This window comes from Lacerta agilis, chromosome 11 (assembly GCF_009819535.1).
Source record: "Lacerta agilis isolate rLacAgi1 chromosome 11, rLacAgi1.pri, whole genome shotgun sequence".
NCBI classification, from domain to species: domain Eukaryota; kingdom Metazoa; phylum Chordata; class Lepidosauria; order Squamata; family Lacertidae; genus Lacerta; species Lacerta agilis.
Genome location: NC_046322.1, coordinates 23,697,284 through 23,722,984, shown reverse-complemented (window position 1 = coordinate 23,722,984; position 25,701 = coordinate 23,697,284). Strand labels below are relative to the sequence as shown.

The following is a 25,701-nucleotide window of genomic DNA, read 5'->3' as shown; positions in this document are numbered from 1 at the left end:
GAATGTAGACTACTTAGACAATTGCTTGTCATATTCATCAAGATAATTTTAGAGCTGTTCTGCTGAAGTTATGAAAAGCAGGCATCTGTTCTCTGGGAACAGGAGTAAGGATGTAATGAATAGCTTCTATTCAAAACATTGGCTATATGCTAGCAGCTGAAGTGTATTAATTTTTTTTAATGGTTAAGGGAAAGACAACAGATCTGTCTCTTGGCAAGCATACAGTAAATTCGGCTAGTGTTATGAGATTACATGATGATGATGATGATGATGATGATATTTATATCCTGCCTTTTTCCTAGTCCAGGACTCAAGACGGATTACACAGATAAAATAGAAAATGTTAAAAACCTAGGAAAAAATAAACTGTAATTAAACACTAATGTAATTAAAATAATATAAAAAGATCCATTAAAAACACCAACAGTAAAAACATCACAGCACCAACCCTTTCTTTAAAAGCAGTCAGTAAATTTGAGGCTCTGCTTCTACATACCCAAGCACAACATTTAAGTATAATTTTGAACTTTAACATACATGTTCAATTTAAAGTCCTATTATTGTGCTGAATGCCCCGATATCTCATGGCTTCCTTAAAGATTTAATCTGAATCATAATTTCAGGATTGGGCCAAAACCTACCTTGAAGCAATTGTTTCTGCACTCAACATTTACAATCATTAGATTCTGAAGAGGACTGTTGACAAAGTAACTGCTTTTATGCTTACTGTGAGGGTATACTTTGCACTATATACCTCAGTGGGGCTTATTTTTGAAGAAAAGCTATTCATATCCACTTTATGCTCTTTGTGCTCAAGTGATTTTTGTGAATCATTAGCTGGTGTCTACAGAAAGAACCAAAAGTGGTTAAATCATTGATAGCAGAGCACAAAAAGTTACTTTTCTAGGTTTAAAGATAGATCCTCATTTCCTTGCTTTTCTTCTTTTTCTCTAGAGCAAGAAGAAATCGGAAATCTTACATACTGATAAAGATGAAAATATCATGTTGTTGCTATAATATACAGTGGACACTTGGGTTGCGAACGTGATCCGTGCAGGAGGCGCATTCGCAACCTGTAGCATCCGCAACCCACAGCGTCACATCTGCGCACACGCTGGTCGCGATTTGGTGTTTTTGCGCATGCGCGAGCGCCAAAACCTAGAAGTAACCCATTCCGGTATTTCCGGATTTGGCGCGGAGCACAACCCAAAAACGCATAACCCACAGCAGTCACAACATGAGGTATGACTGTATGCACCTGTTCTGGAAAAAAAGACATGTATAGTGCATTAATTTTCTTTTCACCACAAACAAATGCATTGAAGCTCCAATATTATTATGCTTCTAGGCATGGGTCTGGCTCCAAAGAGTGCATCCTTATCCCTCAAATGCCAAAAGAAAGATGGCCGTATCTGTTTTGTGGTTGGGTGTGACAAACAGTACCTGGATGTCCTTTACAGAACTGTTACAAATAATCTGTGGAATTTGGCTTACTACATTTTCAGTCCAATCCTATCTGAAATATTCCACTGTACACAACCATTGGCTCTCTATAATTGCCACACATGCAGAGATTGGTTCCAGGAGCTGCCCAAGACATTTTGGTACCTGAGGTGAAGGACGAGATGGTGCATTCACCATTCTGTGCACAAAATCTCACTAGACTTGTAGTTGAATTTTACTTCAGCACTGGTGATGGAGTAGAGTCCTCCAATGCACCCTATGGCAGAAAGCTAGCCTATTAGGAACTGCAGGGAAAACACAGGTACTCTGCCACTTTCTGCCTCTCAGAATTTGCCACCTGAGGCAGCTCCCTCACTCTAAATAACTCTGCCTCATGGACGGGCCGGCCCTGATTGGTGCAAATCAACATGCACTGAAATCAATGGGAATTTTGCAGCAATCTAACTTCGCAGGGGCTGTATATTTACCTTAGCAATTTTTCCTTCAGTATGCTGAATATACACTAATTACAACAATAAGCCAGCTAGAAGTAAATTACAATTTATACAGCAGTTAACAATCCACTAAAGTAAAGGTAGCTAACTAATCTCCACAAAATAGATGATTCATTTTGCCTTTCTGCTTACAGTTTGCATGATCTGACTGCACATCTCATTTTTGCTGACATTTGCCTTGGCAAGAGTGAAGTCAAGTGCTCCAGCCCTCTTGGAGTTCTTTCTTCATTTTTTGGAGCGTGTATTTTCTAGAAAACAAAGAACAGCTCCTAGGAAGTCACTGAAAACGTAGCAACAATTACATTCTGAAGTTCTGCTGTTTGAATGGTATACTTATTTAAACATTTTCTATCCCACCTTTAGAGAACAAGACCCCAGAAAGCAGCGGGCAGAAATTAAAAGCACACACACAAAAATCACAATAATGAAATATAATTAGCTAAAAATGGGAGTGCACAACCCATAGCAGCAGGAAAAAACCCCTAAATTAAGACCAGACACTAAGCCAAACAGGCATGTCTTCACTAGTAACCTGAAGGCAACAAGAGATGGAGCTACGTGCCTGAGGGGGTTCTACAATTTTGGTGCTACTATGGACATCATCCAAAGGCTGTTCTCGTGTTTCTATCATTTGAGCTGCTGAAGGCAAAGGGACATGGAGCAAGGGCTCAGATGATGAGGGCATTGGGTGGGCCGTCTCATGGGGCGAGGAAGTAGTGAGAGGGTTTTTCACATACACTGTTTGGGGCTTTATATGTAATGCCTACCACTTAACAATTGTATCAAGCAATGAAGTGGAAACCAGCAAAGCTAAAATAACTCTGAGTGAGCTTTGCATTAGTTGAAGTTTCCAAACACTTAAGGGCAGCCTCGCATAGAGTGCACTGCAGTAATCCAGCCTTCCTCAGCCTGATGCCCTTCAGATGTTTTGTACTGTAACTCCCACCAGCCCCAGCCTAATCTGAATGTCATCAAGGCATGCAGAACTGCAGCCAGATCTGCCTTCTCCAGGTGAGAGTTTAACTGCTCTACTACATGAGCATTCAAAAGCAAAGCAATAATCCTCGTCCATCAACAACATTCAGAACAGACTGCATACCCAATCCCATATTATGCCCTCCAAGAGACTGCCAGAATGATGCAGTAACATGCTGCAAAAATTAGTACTGGTTAAATTGTCACTCAAAGTCCACCAAAACTGAGGACCAGTAACAAAGAAACAGTATAATAAAATTAGAATATCACACAAATCTCATACCTTAGAAGTGTCAGGAAAGGAAAATATAGAAGGACAACTTTCTTCCTTCAGAAACTTCTTTCCATTAATTTCTTTGAAGCACTCTGGGCTAAAATGTTGAGAACAAATCATGTCCCACTGAGATGGCATCCAAAGTTTGCCACTAACAGGGTCAGCTCGGTGTACTGACATGGCCCATTCTTGCTTTATTGCAACAAGGGAAACCTTGTTATAAACAAATAAAACCCAAAGCATTATTATGGTAAGGTTATAAACAACCATATTTGGAACAAACATATAGAAAGTGTTCTGTACATGTGGCTGCCATGCTAAATGCCCAACAGCCCAACTTTTGGGTAGTAAAGCTTCAATCCTATACACACTTACCTAAGAGTAAGCCCCACTGAACTCAATGAGACTTACTTCCAAGTAGAAATGTATAGGACTGTCAGAGGGGTAAACAAATTGGCAGCTGGAGGCCTGAATCATGCAGAAGAAACACCCCCCCCCATTTACAAAGTAAGTATACTCATTTTTCAAGTGCTGTGCACAAAATACCCCCGTGGCAACCCTGGCTATCATTTAAAGCACCCCAGGGTGCCACGGCACACAGGTTGAAAACCACTGGTGTAAAATGTTCTTCTATGGGAATGCTTAGTACAATTGTGAGCAGATTTTAGACTTGCAGGATCTCCTCACCCCACCCCTGAACCCTGAGATCAATCAACTAGAACCACATACAAAACAGTTCTAGTTTTCGGACATATTTTAAAAAAGAAGAGCAGGGTATTTCTGAGTACATGCACAGCCCAGGATGAAAATCCACTCCTGGATTTCTCCCAGGCATTCTTTGTTTCAGCAGCTTAATTTTCAATAGGGAGGAAACCTTTAAGACCTTGCTATAGTTAAGACAGTTAGGAGCCAGGATGTACGGTGAATCACCTAGATATCTACTAACAGATCTTATTCTGCCTTCTGCCAATCCACAGCTTGCCTGACATGCCTTGCCTATATTCAGTGGAAAGCTGGAACATAATATCTTTCAAATACATACACATATATGTAGAAAATAATTATATTTTAATGAAAGGATGCAGGTTTTTGCTGGAATGAGTCACAAGTGGGATAGTGCATTTGAGTGACAGATCCTTTTTGTGAACTAATGAGAATTGTTCTTCCCAAACATCCCTCCACAAAGTTCTGCTATGGAATACTGCCTCATGCTGCTATTAACACATGTCATCCAAAAAGACTTTCAAAATTTATTACCATGTTTCTACTCTTACATAAATCACATTCTTGTGCAATTTCAAGCACAGGCGTGGTAGCTAAATTAAATATCTCCACAACATGCAACAGGATCTGGAGTAGCCTGCAATGTTATTTTTGGAGATTGTGAACAATATGCCTCCTCCAAACATTCATTCCTTTGGGCAAATGCCTGACAGTCTGCAATAATAATGATAATTAATAAAAGATCAGGGTTTACACTATGCTCAGGCTGTTCACGCTTACCTGCGAAAAGTTATTCCTTGTTTCCTATTCAACTTTGTGTCTGAATTGGTGCAGTTATATGCTGCACAATATTTCACCATGGTAATTCTACTTCAGGCTGTTGTAGAAAAGAAGAATTCTAAGCAGCAGAGCACATGGAAAGAATATACTAGGATGAAAAGCTTCTGTTGGAGAAGGTGCTGCAGTTCATTTCTATGTAGAAGGCTGAAAGAAGGGAATGAGAAAAATCTTTTTGTCGAAGAGTTAAGATTAAGTTACATTCTTCTTTTTAACATAGAAAAACATACCAAAAATGATATCTAATTGTATCATACTGCTTGCACAACAGATTTCCTCTTGTGCAAATGGGACTCCCCCTCCCCGCCCCCATTGCATCTCCCCAAAAATTTGCTCTCCAGAGCAGATTGGGGAAACAAGGTAGCTGGAAGAGGCAGGAAAGAGAGGGGAAGTTCTGGTGCAATGTTGGATCTTGACCCAAAAGATAGCATTACTCTTTTTGATAGTTATCATTTTGAATCAGAATTTTCTGAATTTTAAACAGAGACAACTACTTTATTTAACACTTACAGCACAGTACTAAACATGATTACCCAAAAGTACATGTGTGCATGTGCAAAGGCTGAAGAAGAAGAGTTTGGATTTGATATCCCGCTTTATCACTACCCGGAGTAGTCTCAAAGCAGCTAACATTCTCCTTTCCCTTCCTCCCCCACAACAAACACTCTGTGAGGTGAGTGGGGCTGAGAGACTTCAAATAAGTGTGACTAGCCCAAGGTCACGCAGCAGCTGCATGTGGAGGAGTGGAGACACAAACCCGGTTCCCCAGATTATGAGTCTACCACTCTTAACCACTACACCACACTGGCCCATTCTTGTACGTATTCAAGGGTAGAATCATAGAGCAATAGAATTGAAGAGCATTTGTTGTGGGTTTACAAACTCTTGCAATACTTGCATAGTTTACAAGTTTTAAGTATTGTATCATTATTATCAATACATGATTGTCACACACATCCTCTTTCTGGGATTTGTGCATATTTTGTGTTTGTGTGTGCGTGTGTGTGCACGTGCCACAGTGTCTATATAGATTAGAAGGGTTCCAAACCATGGTGGGGGGTGTGCAAGCTCCCACCACCACCACAATGATTCAGAGTCAAAGGAAAGGTCAAAGGAGAATAATCAACTTTAACCCCCACTCCCTTTTATCTCTCTTCCAGAACAGGAAGTGGAATGGCAAGAGGAGGAGAATCCTCTTTGCCCTCCTCTTCCCAACCTTTCCCAGGGAGTCCCCACTTATTTGTTTCTATTATGCACTTTTCAATTATTTTTGTGTCACTCACTCAAACAGTAATATGAGCACCCTTCCCACAATTATGCAGAAAGAGGTATTACTCCCCTGGCTACATTGTTGAAGAGCTAATTCTCTAATTCAAGGGCCATTTTCTCAGCACTGGAAAATGCCATTCTTTGGGCAAGTCAGAATGTGTTCTACATTAAATGCATTTAGCTAACAGCCATTCAGAGTAAATAGTAACAGGCTTTAATTTAAATGCAGCAGAAAACGCCAGATCATATTTTTGTACTGTTTTTGAACTGCTGAAATAGCAAAACCCATCAGCCAAGAGAAATCAACTATATCCATTTTGCAAAAATCAACCATTGAAAACTCTAAGCCTTTCTTAAATGTACATGTACTGAAGGTAACAGAAATGATAGTAGTGGCACATTCTATATTTTTTATCTAAGATTCAAGGAAAAATGCAAAATAAGCTTTGTTCGGCATCAGTGAGTCACACCTTTTGTTCTCAGCAGCTGCCACGACCGTATCCATATGGTTTTGAATGCAACCAAGGGGGTGATATTAACCAACTCAATGGGGAAAAAACCCAAGTTGTTGTGACTTCTGTGAACCCACCCTTGACCAGTGATCTGTTTAAAGGATTTGCAAGATCCATGACTGACATGGTCTCTTTGTTAAAAAGCTCAAGTCCGTTGCAGCAGTCCACTTGAGAGCTTTGCTTCAAACCTTAAGATTCACCAGGATGGCAATAACAATTGCCTTCACCTCTGTGGAATGACTAGCTATTCTTGCCATAAAAATGTCATATTCACCACAACGGGCAAAGGGCACATCTCTCTTCAGCACTCCCGTGCTCTAGCCTTTTCTCCACTGTGTTCTGCATCACAACTTCTTGTAGCTTCCTTAAAGCTTGAAATGTCTAATTTGAAGCTAGAGACAATTATTCATATACTTGTCACATGTATGTCTCCTCCTTCCTCCAAGGAAGCAAGCATGGAGTTTAGCTACAGTGGTACCCCGCAAGACGAATGCCTCACACAACGAAAAACTCACAAAACGAAACGGTTTTGCGAATTTTTAGTTGACTCATGAGACGAATTCGTCTATGGCTGTTTTTCGCAAGACGAATTCGTCTGGCGAGGTACCACTGTAAGCCGGCACCGGACCATGCCGCACTACGTTTTAAAGCTGCAGCCTTAAAACGCGACGCAGCGCGGTCCGGAAGGGGTGTCAGCCAATTGCACCCGCCATCTTGGGTGGACATGCGCAGTCGACCCAAGATGGCGGGCGCGATCGGCCGCCACCCTTTCCGACCGGAGCTTTAAAACGCGGCGCGGCGCCTTAGCTGTAAAGTCTTACCTTTTGGCTCCGGTCCAGACATGCGCAGTCGAACCAAGATGGCGTACGCGATCGGACGGCACCCCTTCCGACCGGAGCCAAAAGGTAAGACTTTACAGCTACTGTAGGGACTTCCGGCGGGGGCGCCATTGCCGGCGTTTGGGAGCTGTCTCAGCTGCGAGACAGCTCCGGTTTTCCTGGGGGCTAGGAGTCCCGCAACCGCGCAGCGGGCTCCGGTAAGCCGCGGGAGGGGCGTCCCGCGGTTTGGGCACTCTGGCGGGCCCCATTGCGCCGTCCCACTCTCGGGCTTCCCTTGTAAAAGTCTTGTGGAACGAATTAATTTCGTCTTGCGAGGCACCACTGTACTTTATACTGGCTAAGCTAGTTTCCTGTTACAATCTAGTTTGTCAGCAGAGAAAACTGGCTAAATCCCTATGCCAGAGCATGGCAAGTGATGGGAAAAGAGAGGAATGCATGCGTATATAGACAAACACCCAAATGCAGCGACTATGTGTATTTTTTTGGACTTTCCTTGTCATAGTTCTGCTGTAAAGGCATTGCTTTTAAAAGTGTTTGAAGGTCGACTAAAGACAACAAACCGACATCACCCCCGTCCCAAGCACACTGCCAATCAGGACGGAAAGTACACAAAACAGCTTCTAACTGGCTCTGAAGCGCCCTCTCTGATTGCATGGAACCCGGACAGCCCCGTGGTTTTCCCCAGAGCTGAGGGCGATGAAACAGTCGCTGAGACGGCTAGAGCGCCGGTGGCGGAAAACTCATTCTGAATCAGACCGGACACAGGCTAGAGCTCAACTTCGAGCCTACCGAGTGGCAATGGCAACGGCGAAGAGAACCTCCTTCACCATTTCTAGTGCATTTGCAGTAAACAGCAGCAGGAGACTCTTCCAGGTGGTTCGCAATCTAGCAGAACCACCTTCGTCATCGGGGCCTGGTAGGGACCCCAAGATCTCCTGCAATGCTTTTGCAAAGTTTTTTGCAGATAAAGTCGCTCAGATTCGGAGGGAGGTAGATTCCACCGTGGGAGCAGGGCTGGGGCGGGAGAGTGCTAGAGCTCTGTCTACTCATGTTTCATGGGATCAATTTCAATCTGTTGCCTCCGAGGATGTGGACAGGCTGCTTGGATGAGTGAAACCGACCACCTGTCTCCTTGATCCTTGCCCATCCTGGCGATGGGCTCTGCGGGGTGGTGAACGCTTCCCTCTGCAAGGGAGTCTTCCCATATCCACTGAAAGAGGCGGTCATTAAACCGCTTCTTAAAAAAACATCTTTAGACCCGGCCAATATGGCCAACTATCGCCCAGTCTCAAATCTACCATTCTTGGGCAAGGTGATTGAGCGGGTGGTTGCTGAACAACTCCAGGCATGCCTGGAGGATGCGGACCATTTGGATCCCTTCCAATCAGGGTTCAGGCCTCATCATGGGACTGAAACTGCCTTGGTTGCGCTGGTCGATGATCTCCGGCGGGCTAGGGACAAAGGTGAGAGCTGTTTCCTGGTTCTGCTGGATCTCTCAGCGGCCTTTGACACCATTGACCATAACATCCTTCTGGGCCGGCTAGAGGGGTTGGGAGCTGGGGGCACTGTTATACAGTGGTTCAGCTCCTTCCTCCTGGGCTGTGTTCAGAAAGTGGTGGTGGGGGATGAGCGTTCAGACTCCTGGGCTCTCACCTGTGGGATGCCTCAGGGTTCCGTCCTCTCCCCCATGCTTTTTAATATCTATATGAAGCTGCTGGGAGAGATCATCAGGGGTTTGGGCTGGGGGTTCATCAGTATGCGGATGATACCCAGCTCTACCTCTCTTTCAAATCAGAACCAGTGAAGGTGGTGAAGGTCCTGTGTGAGTGCCTGGAGGCGGTTGGAGGATGGATGGCAGCTAACAGATTGAGGTTGAATCCTGACAAGACAGAAGTACTGTTTTGGGGGGACAGGGTGTGGGTGGGTGTGGGGGACTCCCTGGTCCTGAATGGGGTAACTGTGCCCCTGAAGGACCAGGTGCGCAGCCTGGGAGTCATTTTGGACTCACAGCTGTCCATGGAGGCGCAGGTTAATTCTGTGTCCAGGGCGGCTGTCTACCAGCTCCATCTGGTACGCAGGCTGAGACCCTACCTGCCCACAGACTGTCTCGCCAGAGTGGTGCCTGCTATAGTTATCTCCCGCTTGGACTACTGCAATGTGCTCTATGTGGGGCTACCTTTGAAGGTGACTCGGAAACTGCAATTAATCCAGAATGCGGCAGCTAGACTGGTGACTGGGAGTGGCCGCCGGGACCACATAACACCGGTCCTGAGAGATCTACATTGGCTCCCAGTACGTTTCTGAGCACAATTCAAAGTGTTGGTGCTGCCCTTTAAAGCCCTAAACAGCCTCGGTCCTGTATACTTGAAGGAGCATCTCCACCCCCATCGTTCAGCCTGGACACTGATATCCAGCGCCGAGGGCCTTCTGTCGGTTCCCTCACTGTGAGAAGCAAAGCTACAAGGAACCAGGCAGAGGGCCTTCTCGGTAGTGGCGGCCACCCTGTGGAACGCCCTCCCATCAGAGGTCAAGGGAATAAACAACTACCTGACATTCAGAAAATACCTGAAGGCAGCCCTGTTTAGCGAAGTTTTTAATCAGTGATATTTTAAATGTATTTTAATATTTGATGGAAGCCGCCCAGAGTGGCTGGGGAGACCCAGCCAGATGGGTGGGGTACAAATAAATTATTATTATTATTATTATTATTATTATTATTATTATTATTATTATTATTATTATTATTATAATAACTGGACTTCAGCACAGTTTAAATAGATCCAGTCTCCATGCTTATTTTTGCAAACAGGCACAAAGACACAGCCAGAATTTCTAAATGTGTTTGGAAGAATGAAACTAGACTTCCCTGCTGCAAGAAAGAGCTGGAAGCGGTGGAATAGCCAAGGTAAGAAGGTGTCCTCACTCTATGAACCAAAACATCTGGTGCTACATCTGGGTTGCTAGGTAGCATACTCCTCCAAGGTACTATTCTCCCCCATGGTCACCAAAAGTAGCAGCATTTGGAACAGCAGCAGTAACATCTAAAGTCCTGGGAATTGGTATGTTGCATCATTGTCCCCACAGAGCCTTCATCAGTTACTACTACCTTAAGACGACAAAATTCATGGCTATATTATGTAACTTTGTGAAAAATTAGTACTTAAATTTTGCTTCTTTCCCCATTCCCCATCATTTCCCCCCTATTGTATCACATCTGTTAGATAAGGCTGTGTTTTAACATCTTTGTACAGTGCCTTGGAAACTTTAAGTGCTTAATAAATAATGCCCAATGCCAATATGAATAAAGGATGGCTCAAGGTCATTTTGCTTTTGAAGTAAAGCTTGATTTTGTGGTCCACGTTTCAATACTTCAACAATGTGGCTTAGAATTCTTTTGTAGTTATGTGCATGGCCAGGATCATCCATTAATCTTAGTATGGTTTTAATTCTGTATTTAAAAGAAAAAAGGTCCATCCATTCTGAAATCCTTGGTTGTGAAGTCTTCTGGCACGCAACAAACTATAAGGGGCCCTCATACTCAGTAAAACTGGAATATGGTTGCTCAGGGCAGGGAATGCTTTTCCCCTCCTGTAACCCAATGGCACTAGGCAGACTCAGTAAAAGCCACAGATAATACCTGGGAGAGTCAAAAGAGATCATAAGAAGATATGGCTGGGAGAGGGGAAGGGAGTAAGAGAGGGATAACTTGGGCATAAGCCTGCAGAAAACTGCCATTGGCTTGAAGGAATTCTGGCAGTAATACCATGAAAAAAGAGATCAAGATCTGGAACCATTCCTTCCTTCTCTCTGAGGCCGGACCTTGGGAAAGGGATGGGGTCTTGTCTCTTGACACTTGGGAGACGCAGTGGGAGGTCAGAGATCAACCCTGCTCTAAGCCTAGTGTCATCATCACCCCAAGCCTGGGGTCTCAGGAGAAGACAAGCCCTTTTCAGTGGGCGGGCCCTATAGCAGAAGATGACCTCAGACAGCTCCATCTCCTTGCTGTCACAACATGGTCCCAATGTTATCTAAGGAGGGAAGACATACCAGGCAGACTAGACTCACTGGGAGCTCTTCAAGGTCCTGATATTGGAAGCTCTGTGAATCCCTCTGGAATGGCAAATTCCTGCTGCTACTAACCCTATTGTATTGCTAACTACTGAAGCTCCAGATTCTCACCAAAGAGAATACCTAGTACCAAAGTGCAATGCTAAGCCAGAGACAAGAGTCCACATCTTTCATGAGTACCAACCTCAGGAAAGAGCAGAGGTAGTCCAGATGCTATTGGACTTGCAGCTCCCATAATTCCTGCCCATTGGCTGTGGCTGATGGGAGCTGCTATCTAATAATACCTGGAGGACACCACATTGGCTACCCCTGATTCAATGACATAACTGGTCACTGTCTCCATGCTACACTTTGGAGGAGTTTTGAGCATTTCCAAAGCACAGCATGAAGCCAGGGAGAGAATTTTGTCCCTTTCTTTAGCTCTTTGGGCACGCCAGAAGAAACAGGAAAAGGACAGAGCTGGTGGAATCTGCAAATATTAAGGTCAGCCAAAAGGTGCAGACCCCAGAAAATAACCACATGGGCAGCAAGACCCACACAGCAAAGGTGAAGTACTAGCAACACTCTTGCAAAGTGAGCAGACACTGGATTTCAGGCTCCATATATATTTATACTACAGGTAATAATGAAATACAGTGCTAACGTCCATTCCCCTTCTACCAAAATATAGAGAGCTTCTGATATACAATTCTAGCTCTTCCCCCACATCCCCTCATATATATTGTGCAAATTAGGACAGCAATTACAATCATCATTTCTGCTCATGTATGAGAGTTTAGACATTAAAAAAGATCATTAGCCTGGAGGCACATTGCCTCATGCTGTGATCACTTCCAGAAGTGGGAGGGAGGTCAGTTCAGGGCCAGGTGTATTCCATGTCAGGTAGTCAATGCATAAAGACAGAGTTCAAAACACCACACAAGAATTCATCCAGCACTTAACTCAGCAGATAAGAAGAGATTACTGCTTCCAGCGATATGCCTGGAGGCTAATGATTTTTTGGTCTTCTTCTTCTCTTTCATATGACTGCAAATGTAACATGAGGAGGAATTAAAGACCAGCAGCACAATTAATCTGCATTTACTGTATCTCACTATTTTTCATTAAAGGCAATGTATGAAATGAATTTCAGTCATCCCTTCTGGCAAAGCAAAATGCTTAGACGTCAAGAAGCCTGAAGAGGCCAGTTTGCATTAATCTAGTAGTACCAAAGGGCCTTAAACCCTCTTGGCAATTATTCTCTGCTCCATTAAGCCCTGGGGCAGGATATAGGTTAGTTCAGTCTTTAGTACATAACTCAAGGGAGCAGAATGGCTACATCTAGGGAAACTAATATACTACTGAACTCAGCTCAGGACCCAAGTGAGTGCCAGGCAAAAGCATTCTTCTTCTCCCAGGCTTTTGGCTAATTCAACAATCTATTGCTTTTTAAAATTTTGGCTGATTAACATCCGATACCCTTTTAAATGTGTCGTGGGAAGAGGAATTCTTTGTTTGTTTTTGTTCTTATTTTTATTATGCCTTTTGTTTTTTTTAATATTGTATTTCTATGTTGTGAACCGCCCTGATTCTTCAACATCAACTTTGTTGGACTGGTCATATTGTTCGGATGCCTGATTATTGTATTCCAAAGCAAATACTCTATTCCCAACTTAAGAATGGAAAGCAAAATACTGGTGGACAACAAAAGAGATTTAAAGATGCTCTCAAGGCAAATCTTTAAAAAAAGTAGTATAAACACTGATAACTGGGAAATACTGCCCTGCGAGCATGCCGATTGGAGAACAGCCTTTACCAAAGGTGTTGTGGACTTTGAAGAAGCACAAACTCAGGGCAAAAAGGAGACATGAGCTAAGATAAAGGCACATTTGGCAAACCCTCACTGTGATAAACTCTTGCCCAGAAACCTATGCCCCCACTGTGGAAGGATGTGTGGATCTAGAATTGGCCTCCACGGTCACTTACGGATTCACGAAACTGTTTTCATAGAAGACCATCTTACTCGGCTACGAGTGATTGCCAAAAAAAGAAGATAAGAAACAAACAAGCAAACAAACTGTAGATGGGGGTTATTGATTTGTTTGTTACTATGTTATGTATTTTTGTGTTTTTATATTGTAAACCGCCCTGTGATCCTTGGATCTATTTATTAAACGGAAATGCAAGCAAGCAAGCAAATAAATAATTAAGTCCTGAAATAAAAGTCCTGAATTTTTTTTAATGGAATCATCAGTCACATGGGCCAATCACCACCCTGCTAAAGAATTATTATCACAACAGTGCAACTCCCATCAGTACCAGCCAAATGGCCAATGGTCAGGGATGATGGGAGTTGTAGTCCCAACAGCATCAGGCAGGTGGGTCACAAGTTCCCCAAAACTGCAGCAGAGCCTGTATACAAAGAGGTTAGTGATTTCGCACTGTAGCCCAGCTTCTGGAAGGCCCTCCATTTCAAATCCTCCTTTGGTTGACAGTGCCTATGATGGGGCACAGATCTGGGACCTCACAGCCTGACAGGTGTACAGACAACAGCACACTGTCCAATAGCAGTCATTTAAAAGCTATTTCCTTTTGTTGCTACTGCCCAGAGGGGACAGAGTGAAACTTCAGTCATGCCTTCTGCCTGAACTTTGCAGAGTGCTGGACCCACACAGACTAATCCACAAATGAGTTGTACCAGGTTGTTCTCAATTATTCAACACAACTCTAGGGAGACCTATGCAAACTTAACTGAAAGTAAGTCCCATTGAGCACAGTGAGACTTGATGGGTAATGCAGATGTTGATGATAATGGCAATAATTTTATTATTTATACCCCACCCATCTGGCTGGATTGCCTCAGCCACTCTGGGCAGCTTCCAACACATACAAAAACTGTAATAAAATATCAAACATTCACTTAGTCTCTAAATGAAATGAAATGATGATGATGATGATATGGCCCCCTTAAGAGCTTGGACTTTGACATGGAAGGATAAGCCATAATAGTAGTAGCAGCAACAAAGGCCATGAAAGAGCTAGACTCAGGCATAGGCCTTTAAGACTGGATCTGAGCCAAAGCCTGTCACATCACTGGAGACCAAAACCCTGAGGTCCTCAAAGAACTGACCATCCCTAGACCTGGGCTCTTATGCCTTCAGTCACCAGATCATGAGCACAGGAACTGAACCAGGAGGGAACTAACGGGAATGAGAAGGTGTGCTAGGCCCCAGGCCAGGAGACTGGCCCTTTAAACTCTGTATGCTCCAGGAAAAAGAGCAGGTTTGAGAATGATAAAAAGACCCATTGAGGTTTAAGGGCTTGTGGGAGGCTTGGAGCTCTCCGTGGTGCTGGAACCTTGGCCGTTACTTACATTGCTCTCAGGTGAACTGGTGTGCCTTCTGGGCTTCTGCTCAAGGTCAGGCCAGAACAATGACAGCGTTTCTGCTTAAAGTAAAGTGCTTTCACTCAGGGGCTTTAAGGAACAGCTTCAATCCCTTCATGACTACAGAGGCTCCAAATGGTATGAAGTGATGCTATATTGTGCAATCTATGGCTGCACAACACATTGGGGCATTGTTGTTGTTTTTAAAATAAGATCTAACTCCCAATGTCACAAAAGAGGTTTGGCTGGCTCTACTACAACTGAAAGAAATACTACCTATTGCTGTGCAAATGCTGCAGATCTGTCACACATGGCTGACAAAGTGCTGATAAAGCACTCTCACTTTACAAGCTGGGGGTGGGGTGGGGGAAGCACAAGAAAAATTTAATTTTCATGGCCCTTCAGAAAACACTCACCAACGTGCCATTGCAGGGGGAGCTGCATAACTCATCCAGAAACAAGGGGGATATTATTCGGCAGGTGGAATAGACAAGATTCAAGAAATTATGCAAGATAAACAGTTCATGAAGAAGCATAAAGAAATAATTCACTCCTGGGGATGATTCTTTATGGATGCAATAGCCTAAAATTCTTACCTGATATAACTTCACTAAATTCAATGGTGCCACTCTTGAGATTAATCTGTAGCAGAAAGATGCACACGACACAAAAGGTTTTAGGGACAATAGATAGATTGAAATTTTGCCTGAAAGATTCACTAACAAATTATGGACCAATGGAATACATGCATAAATTGTAAAATTATATTATTTGTATTTAAAAATGATAGCAAGGTTTGCCCAGCTTCAATGCTTCCAACATTTCCCAGCTGCACTGTGGCCTCAGAACAAGTCTTTGTTTCCTGTGGTATTACTTTGAGTTTATTATTTTACACCTAATGTTTTAACACACACACACCCACACACCCATATCCTGAGCTCTTTTTCCTATAGCAGCATTGAATATGGCACAGAAATGCAGCATTTTATACAGGATTAATACAAAATCTGAACTACTATGGAAGGCTGTAATGAATTTATTTATAGGATTGTGGTGAATTACATATTGAGTCTGTTGCATCAGTAATGGCTTCCACTATGTGCTTTATGGTATTGAAATGCACTGAATATTATTTGATATTGTATAATTTTTTAAAACTATTGTTTTATTATTGTTCCACTTTTTCATTTTGTGAGCCACCTTGGGGGAGGGAATATTTTTTAAACTGTCATAAAAATGTGTCCAATAAAATAAACAATAAACCTTGTTTTCCATTAGAACCAAATGAAAGTTTATTTTCAAAGTACTGTAAAACAAATTACTACATTTGGAAAAAAAATAAAAAATAAAAAATCCTTCCAGTAGCATATTTGATCCAGACATGACAGAAGTGTTCCTTGCCAATAAATCAGTTTGCCCAGGAAAAGGAAACCAGCCTAGTTCGGATGGTTTCTCACTCCCACTGCAGACTCAAGGATTACAGTTTCAGGGTGCTCCTGGTTCCAGTATTGCTTTGAGATTCTAGGTGTTACTGGGTCACAACTCCCATCATCCCTGTCCACTGGGCATGCTGGTTAGAACTGATGGGAGGAGTTGGGAATCCAACATCTGGAAAGCCACAAGTTCCCCAAGCTAAGAAAGATTCAATTAAGTGTTTGTAAGGCTAGAACCCTAGGTGAAATCCCAATGACCAAACAGGGATTAAGGTAAAGGTAAAGGGACCCCTGACCGTTAAGTCCAGTCGCGGATGACTGGCATTGCGGCGCTCATCTCGCTTTACGGCCAAGGGAGCCGCCGTTTGTTCGCAGACAGCTTCCGGGTCATGTGGCCAGCATGACTAAGCTGCTTCTGGTGAACCAGAGCAGTGCTCGGAAACGCCGTTTACCTTCCCGCCAGAGCGGTACCTATTTATCTACTTGCACTTTGACGTGCTTTCGAACTGCTATGTTGGGAGGAGCGGGGACCGAGCAACGGGAATAGCAAATACACATGGGGTCATGCTTTCACAATCAAATTAAAAAGCTTAGGCTAAAAATCCTTAAAATATTTTCAGGTATCCTTCCTCCTTTATAGAAGAATTTAAATTCTATCATTATCCTTAATGCTATCGAGCCACTCTGTGCTCAGCTGGGTTTGCCTTGCTTTGTTTTATCTTTCAACTTAAATGGTCTTATTTACTTTCACTACTTGCTTCTATAGCAAGTGTTCTACATCATTTAGTACAGTGTCCAAGATAATGAATTTATTTATGAATAAAAGGAATTTCAGTTTGCACAGCGCAAAGTAGCACTCAGGGAAATCTTTTTCCAAAGGTATCTGCCATGGCTATTTAACATTCTGCTGCTGTTTTTAGGCTACATTTTAAATGCACAGTCATAAGAACAGTAGAAGATAAAACAGAGCATGGAGGCTGATTCAAAATATAGTTACATAGATATAAACCAGTGAAATCAGTGGGGAACGTTTTGATACAAATACATCTGCTCAAGCTACACCTTTGCAAGTGTTGGTGTGGTGCTTCTGTTAAGATTTAAAATATTCACATCTAGCTTATTAACAAAGAATGTTGAAATCTACTTGAGGTACTTACATGAACCCTTTCTGGACATATGTGTGTGTGTGTGTGTGTGTGTGTAAACAAATATCTATGGTATTATAAGCAAACAGTAGACTTTAAATCATTTGATTTTTAGTAATGTTTCTGCATTGCACCTTCTGAGAAACAGTTTTAGGGACAAAAGGACTTTGTGATTCCCTGCTTTTTGAAAGAAATCAAGAGTGGCCTATCCTGTGAACCCAATCTTGATTTATTTACTTACTTGTCTTGTGCTGTGTGTAAATTCAGATTGTAAACCTGCTGAAAGGGTCCCCAGGGATATACAGTGCATTTTTATACGAATTTTGCATATATGTGTGTATAACATATGGGAGCGTCTTTTGAAAAAAAGAAAATCGATTCGCTTGGCAATTTGTAAAATGTTGCTATTGTGTTGATTCCTTAGGTCCAGTCTCTGCCCCCGCCTGCCCCAAGTGGCGAGGGTGCGGCGGGGCTTTAAACGGTACGCAAACCCAAGCGCAGGCACAATTCAGCAGAAAGGAGGAGTTCAACGGGGCTTCCTCGCAAACAAATCCCAGCCCTCTGTGGATGAGGAGCATCCTTCTCTTCCAAAAGCCCGAGGGAGCGAAGTGCCCCGCCCACCTCGCGGGAGCCCCATTCAGGGTGCGTGAAAGAAAGGGCGCCGCTGGCGAGCGCTTCGCTACTGCGCGGAGCGAACCTACCGCCTTTTCCCGGAAGTTCCTCGCTCAAGATTCCGCTCTGGCTGCCTTCATTCCCTCTCGCACACGCAATAACCCCCACAAAGCAATGGCGGCCCAGGCGCGCCTCTAGCCACGTGACCGCTCTTGCCGGGCGGAAGGAGGATTCAACATAGCGCTATATAGTGAATGGGTCTCAAACGGTAGCCAGCTGCTCTAACAGTCAGACACACACTTCCCGATTCCTTATTTCCCCCCCCCCCCAAACTACAGGGGGTGGAAGAGAGACGCAGCAGAACGTGTTTTGAGGATTGCTGGGTAACAATGCGCTCCAGTCCTGCTGGCGCGCTTCTCATAGAAGCAGCTGGCAGGCAACTCTGAGGACAAGATGCTGGAGTAGATGGGCCACTGGCCTAATCCAGCAGAGAGACAATTAGGCTTCTCCATCTCCACCTTGTCAAACGATTAGCAACTGATTGCATTTATGGTCCACCTTTCTTCTCCAAGGAGCTGAAAGTGGCATACGTGGCTCCCCACTCATTCAATCCCCACAAACAGGTAGGTTACGCTGAGAGGCTGTGAGTGGCCCAAGATCACTCAGTGGGAATTTGAACCCTGGTCTCCCATGTCCTGGTCCGATACCACACTGGCTCCAAAGCAGGAATAGCAAAGCAGGAGGGTCGTGTTCTTTGTAACCCAGATCTTATTTGCGTCAAAAACTGTGTAATTCTATTGGATCTTTTAGTTATAAACACACAAGACTATGGAGGGCAAGGCTTCCACGTGCAATTAAGTATTGGATCATGGCTGGGAGCGGGTTTTGGCCTTTGCTCCAACCTGAGAGGTGTTTTGTATGGAAGATTTTTGACTGAAAATCCAAGCCTGTCTCAGCCCTCACTCTCTTAAAGCCACCTCCAACACGGAGATAATGGACCATTGGCCGCAACAGAGCCAGCCTTAAATAAGCCATGTACACATTTTCCACCTGAAACAAAGCTTGGCAGTTAGAAACACCGTACCAGATGTTTTTTGTTTCTTGGTGGACATGCTACGGTCTAATAATCCAAGCAACAAATAAACACCCCCACCTCGCTTCTCCACAATTTTCTATGGGCAGCTCTCACTACCGCTCTCGGGAGGCGGAGGAAGGATAATCGGGTCTACGGGAACCAGGAAGTTCAGTCTCCAGACCGCGGGGCGATTTACCGCTTGCATATGACAATAAATCTTGCGGCGAGCATCTGCTACTGACCTTTCTAGCCGACTGCACCCTCTATGATCGCTCAAGACAACCGAGTCGAACCGGAGTGGGTGTGTGGACTTCCTTTATCCTCTTCCTGCTTCCGGTTGGAGGGTGAGCGAATATTTTAGCCGGGGACGGGGGGGGGGGAGGGTTGCGTTGGGCGATTTCAATGGGAGGAGGATTGTGGTTGGAGGGGGGGGGCTTTGAGGCGTGAGGGGAAAGGCGGTGCCCGCGTCCCCTGGCGCTTGACGAGGCTCCGCTGAGGAAGAGGGAGGCCGGGCCCCGCCGGGCGGAGGAGTCTGTCGTTTCCCCCGAAGGAATCGACGGGAGCCCTTCCAGGTCTCGCTTCCAGCTCTCGCGCTCTTCGGCCAACCTCTCCTGCTTCGCGCTCCGCCCCTCCCCCACACTGCGTTCTTCGAGTTAACGGCCGCTGCGTGCAGGCAGAAGCCCAACAGGTGTGGTTTTTCTCAGGGCCGTGGGCGCGCCTGCGTCTTCTCTTCCGTCACGCGGCTGCTGCCGAAGCGTTTCAGAAGTTGATAGTGGGGCAGCAGCCATTTAAGATTCGTACATGACATTCGGATAAACGCCTGCTGCTGCTGGCGCTGGCTTTGTGCTCCCTTTCCGTGTCTTATTCTAACGCCTGCATTAAAATTGTCCCTGTCCGGGGAGGTTTCCGTTGGTCCTGCTAAAAGCATTCCCCTACAATTAACTTTGGGTTTTGTCTCTAGGAAACCAACATGAGGACCTGTCCATGCGTTTAGGAAAAGCGCTGGCAGTCCTAATTTTAGAAATGTTCCAGTGGCAAGTCTCAACTGTAAAGCAGTGCTGTAGTTGTTAAATTACATAGGGTACCTTTTCCCCTCCACATCTGCAAATATGTCGTTAGCTACTAGTCTTGGTTTTGAACTCTAGATTGTCGCCTTGGATTAGAAATCCTCTCCTGTGCCCCTGTCCCCATAGACTTGTGGGGGGAAATCCATTCTTCAGCCACCTTGAGTGTAAATATGAAAAGATGCTGAGGGGGTTGGGTATACATGTAAAAGTGTTTGCTTCATGCTTTTCTAGGAACAGTCTTGGATCAAACCAGCCTTAGACTGCAATCTCTACCCCTTATTTGAGAATATGCCTTGTTTAGTATTAATGCTGTACATAGGGCTTACTTCTGAATAAATATGCATAGGACCGTGCTGCTAGCCCTCAAGGATTCAGTTGCAGTTATGAGCATGCACTGTTGTTTGAATCAGTTGCTTCTACCTTTGGAACAGAAATAGTTGGCTAGCAAGTCCTTCTCCAAAGCTGTTATTTATTCTTGTTTAGAACAGAATATGACAATCATGTGCTTCAAATAAGTGTCTGCTAGGAGCAAAGGAGGGGTATTTCAGGTGTACTTTCATCTGTCACTGTGGAGATTATTGCTGACAAGTGGAGGCTGTGTTCATGATGAAGAGTTGGACTCAAGTAACAGAATTTCAATTCTCCATACAGATATGACACTGGGGCAGTCTTATGCAATTGCTGTCTGAGGCATGAACTCGCCCTAGATGTACATGAAAATGGAGATAGAATTGAAAGCTTAAAAGAATTCTGTGTGACAACCCTATGAACTGTAAGAGTTCTAGCAGCCATTTAGACCAATCCAGTTTAGTACAGGCTCTCCTTTTCCCAAAAGACCTGTAATGGTTGCCTTTTCCAGGAAAAAAAACACTATGGAAAGAAGCTAGCATCCATTTATCTTTTCATAGTGGAGTGCAAATGTTTTGCCTAAAATGGCTGTCATTAAAACATTGTTTTTTGCACTAGCCTCAGTGGATGTGATTCTGTCTCTTAATTCTAACATCTTGATTGCGACAGATGGTAAATTCTAAAATGTGAGAATTGCGCATAAATCTGCTACATTTATGTATGAAACGTTAGCTCCCATCAGCCCCAGTCAGGAGTGATGGGAGTGGTAGCTCAGCAACATCTGAAGGGTCACAGGTTTCCCATACCTGACTTTAAAGACTGACTTGTGTTTCCAAAGTGAGTATCTGTATTCTCTGTGCCCCTCCAGTAATAGGGTCAGAAGGAAGGTCTTACGTCAGCCCTCCAGCTTGAACGTTGTGGAGCCCTTTACATCCACACATGCAAGTATTGTTTAAGCTTGGATTGTTTTATATTGCTCTACAATTTCAATAATCGGAAGTTACTTTACCTTTTTTTAGGTGATTTCCTTTTGTTCTCTATGACAACGGTATCCTGTACTGTTGTGTATAGTTAAACTGGAGCTTCTTTGCCTCTTGGGTAAGTCTTATTTACTGGTACATTATATTAATGTAATTGTAAAAAATAGGGGTTGGTTTGCAGGATACCTGGGATCCCAGTGAAAGGAGTTGAGATGATGGTGTGGTCATGGCAGCAGAAGAGAGAGATGAAGTTAGCAAAGCCGTTTTACATATGCTTAAAAGAGAGATGTGACAGGGCAGAATTCAAGACACTGGATGTGCTTAAAAGGTACTCTGCAGCTCATATTGCAGAAGAGTGCCGAGAGAAAAAATAAACTGAATCTAAAGATGATCTGCTTCTATAACTTCCTGCAGAAGCATGAGAACTTTGGTAGCACTGCAGGAATTCTGGCAGTGGAACACTGCTTGTAGCTATCTTCCTTTACTTGTTTCTTGAATCCAACCCATAATGCATTCTCATCTGGACAAGGCATTGACCAAAGGCCGTGATCCAGCTGTAGTCATGTGAAACAACTGGTGGGTGCTGATTGCAAATGTGTTCCTGTTTGTGATAGGCCTGTGATAAGCACACAATACAGACATGGATGTACCACTGGCATGAGGAGAAGGTTTATCCATCAATAGAATTCAGTGTTCGGATCTGAAAAGGATAGTTGGCTACTGTGTTTTCATTTCACCATAACATCTATTTTACATTTTGTGGTTTGAATTACAGTATTGGCATTAACTATGAACAAGAAGTGTGCAAAATCAGGGGCGGCGCAAGGGGGCATGAGGGCGTTACGCCCTGGGGGGGTGACACTCGGGGCGGCGCCTGGCGGCACAACAAGTTTTAAGGCTGTAGCATGCTGCAGCCTTAAAACTTGCCGCGCCACCGCATGGTCAGAAGGGGTGCCAGCCACTCGTGCCCGTCATCTTGGGTGGACTGCGCATGCACAGTCCCCCTGGGCTGCTGCGTGCGCCGTGACGTTACGGCGTGCCGCCCCCAGGGGGGTGCCCCCACTTTGCCGCCCTGGGTGGCAAAGCGACTCCCTACGCGCCTGTGTAAAATTATTAAATTTTATGAGGGAAAAGTAAAGTATTCATGTGATCCGTGGAAGAAGAATTTCAGGCAGTCTGGTCCTGTGAATCATTGTAAGCTGCAGTGATGCAAACATGGTTATGGCAGTTTTAAGTACATTGCCAAATTCTGTTCTCTGTGGGAATAGTTCCTTACCTGAGTAGCTTGCTTATTACAAGGAGTGACCAGCACAGAATTGTGCCAGTTCTCCTGTAATCTGAGTGGATGTTTGATTGTTATATTAATTATTTAATTTATAACCTGCCTTTCTCTCAGTGCAGGACCTATGGCAGTTCAGAGCATAAATTAAATATGTACATAAATTGCATTAATTGCATAAATACAATTTAAAATGCTCTCTCCCTCTCTCTCTGTGTGTGTATATATATTGGGGGACGACGACCAAGTAACCCTTAAAGAAGTCATCCCAGTTTAGGATGTTGTGTTGAAAGGCCAGACATAATCCCATCTACCCTTTTGCCTCATAGCATGGTACAAATGTACTTACAGTATATGTTACTAATTGGTAGCAGTGGGTGGCGCTGTGGGTTAAACCACAAAGCCTAGGGCTTGCTGATCAGAAGGTCGGCAGTTTGAATCCCTACGACGGGGTGAGCTCCCGTTGCTCAGTCCCTGCTCCTGCCAACCTAGCAGTTCAAAAGCACGTCAAAGTGCAAGTAGATAAATAGGTACCGCTCCAGTGGGAAGGTAAACGGCGTTTCCGTGCACTGCTCTGGTTCGCCAGAAGCGGCTTAGTCATGCTGGCCACATGACCTGGAAGCTGTATGTCAGCTCCCTCGGCCAATAAAGTGAATGAGCACCGCAACCCCAGAGTCGTCCGCGACTGGACCTAATGGTCAGGGGTCCCTTTACCTTTACCATAGCAGGACTGTTAACTACTCTTCCTGGAGTCATTTCAAGGCTGACCTTGAATTAAGGAATGAATATCTCTAGGATCTCCATAATGGACATCACCCAGTTTAAATAAATGTTAGTCAATTAAACAAATGGTTACATCTCCATGAGGAAAAACCAATCATTTTAAAGAAAGAAAGCCTACTTTATTTTGAGATGGTGCATGCATTGTAGCAAGCATGATCTTAGAGGAGAGAGTACCTTTTTAAAAAAGAGCTTTCGCCAACCACAGTTTTGTCAGTCTAAATTTGCATTACATATACCTAAATTAATTTGCTGACCCATTAATTCAGTTGTTTAGTGTATCTAATTGTGTCACCACTTCTTTTTTAGGATTTCCCCCAATTAGGTGGCAGAAAAGATGTTTGATTATATCAAATCTTGGGCTGAATATATTGTGGAATGGGCTGCAAAGGATCCTTATGGATTTCTTACAACAGTGATCCTAGCTCTGACACCTCTATTCTTAGCAAGTGCAGTACTGTCATGGAAACTAGCGAAAATGATTGAAGCCAAAGAGCGAGAGCAAAAGAAGAAACAAAAGCGCCAGGAAAATATTGCTAAAGCTAAACGAACAAAGAAGGACTAAGATGTCAATCCTACTGGACAGAACTTTTCTCAAAAAGGCACTGTTCTTAAATTTGCCTCTTTGCACAGAGATGAATGTGCATAAAATTGAATATTCTTGAAATGACTTGTTTTTTACTTTGTGTTAAGTCTGTGGTAATTCATTAGGACTTACTTCCTAATTTAGGGTATATTTGTACGCTACAGTGCATGTCTAAAGTATCTTTTTAAAATTATTGTCTCATTGATTGAAAACCTAATTACTTATGATTTTATAGCATGGAAAAGAAATGTACTGTTTATTTTCTACACTCTTTTCTACTACAGACTTAACAGGATAGCTTCTTTCTACTGTGACTTATTTCTATATACCAGACTCTCCTGATCTCATTGTAAAAGTCAGTATTTTCATCTTGCAGTGATCAATTCATTTGTTGGAACTTGTACTACCTTGACTATGGAATCTTACATGGTAATTAACATTCCTACAGAAGTGTACGTCTGCCCTTTTTCTTTAGTGTAAATGGTAGCGGTGTTTACTGGGTACCTGCCAGGGACTTTTTTTTTAGGGAGGGATGTGAAATATAACCAATAATTGGGAATAATGACTGACAATGGAAATGAATGTGATGTGGAAATGGGATGTGAACACATAGGATTATTAGGTGCAGCTTCATTATTTTTACACAAAAAATAATTATGTATTGGGAAGAGAAGTTGCTGAATTGCAACTCATTACCAAACATAAAACCATGGAGAGACCTGGTCTGAACAAAGACATTGGATTCTTATCTCATTATACATGACAATGCTATCTTTAGCCATCTCACCCCTTGCCTTTTCCTTTAAGCTAATCACCCATTCCCACCACCCTTCTGAGTACCGTATTTTACGCTCCATAAGACGCACTTTTTCCCTCCTAAAAAGGAAGGGAAAATCCCTGTGCGCCTTATGGAGCGAAGGCTTCGCTCCCACTGCCTCCCCTCATCCCCTGCCGCGTTCGGCGGGAGGTGGGGGGAGGCAGCGGCGATGTTGCTGGATCATGCCAGCACCTCCGTTCACCGAAAGAAGCTTCTTTCGGCGAGCGGAGCTGCAGGCACGATCCAGCAACATCTCCGCTGCCTCCCCCGACCCCCCCGCCGAACGCGGCGGGGGATGGGGGGAAGCGAAGGGGATGTTGGTGGATCGTGCCTGCAGCTCCGTGAACGGATTGCTGCCACAATCCACCAACATCTCTGCCGCCTCCCCCCACCTCCCGCCGAACGCGACGGGGGATGGGGGGAGGCGGCGGGAAGCGAAGGGGATGTTGGTGGATCGTGCTAGCAGCTCCGTTCACGGAGCTGCAGGCACGATCCACCAACATCTCCGCTGCCTCCCCAGCAGAGGGGTGGTGGAGGAAACAGCGGGGATGCTGCTGCTTTCTCCACTACCCTGCGCCCCGATGCCAAAAGCAGGCTTATCCCCTGTTGCTTTAAAGGGACATGGGGAGGAGGGGAGAAACCTTCTCCCCTCGTCCCCATGTCCCTTTAAGGAAGCGGGGATGAGCCGCTGTGAAGGGAGAAGGGGCTTCCCCTCCAGCGCCCCCCTCCCGGTTTTTTAGAGGAGGAAAACCAGGAAAAT

The 25,701-nt window shown here is 44.2% G+C and overlaps 1 protein-coding gene and 1 long non-coding RNA gene across 3 annotated transcripts; one reads left to right on the top strand and one right to left on the bottom strand.

Annotated features, from left to right (window-relative positions):
• Window positions 1-416: 416 nt before the first annotated feature.
• LOC117054669 lies at window positions 417-18,213 on the bottom strand. The gene is made up of 6 exons (XR_004427534.1): window positions 18,099-18,213; window positions 15,416-15,461; window positions 4,711-4,914; window positions 3,217-3,420; window positions 2,091-2,206; window positions 417-844 (listed from the first exon to the last, which is right to left on the bottom strand). It is a non-coding gene; the product is annotated as an uncharacterized LOC117054669 (long non-coding RNA).
• Window positions 18,214-19,325: 1,112 nt separating this feature from the next.
• SMIM15 (small integral membrane protein 15) lies at window positions 19,326-24,579 on the top strand. 2 transcript variants are annotated; one of them, XM_033163636.1, is made up of 3 exons: window positions 19,326-19,428; window positions 21,519-21,597; window positions 23,848-24,579. In XM_033163636.1, the coding sequence occupies exon 3, from the start codon at window positions 23,876-23,878 to the stop codon at window positions 24,101-24,103; it is 228 nt and encodes a 75-aa protein (XP_033019527.1). In that variant the 5' UTR covers window positions 19,326-19,428; window positions 21,519-21,597; window positions 23,848-23,875; the 3' UTR covers window positions 24,104-24,579. The 2 variants fall into 2 exon arrangements, with proteins under 2 accessions (XP_033019527.1, XP_033019528.1); XM_033163637.1 differs by lacking the exon at window positions 19,326-19,428 and adding an exon at window positions 19,754-19,772.
• The last annotated feature ends 1,122 nt before the right edge of the window (window positions 24,580-25,701 follow it).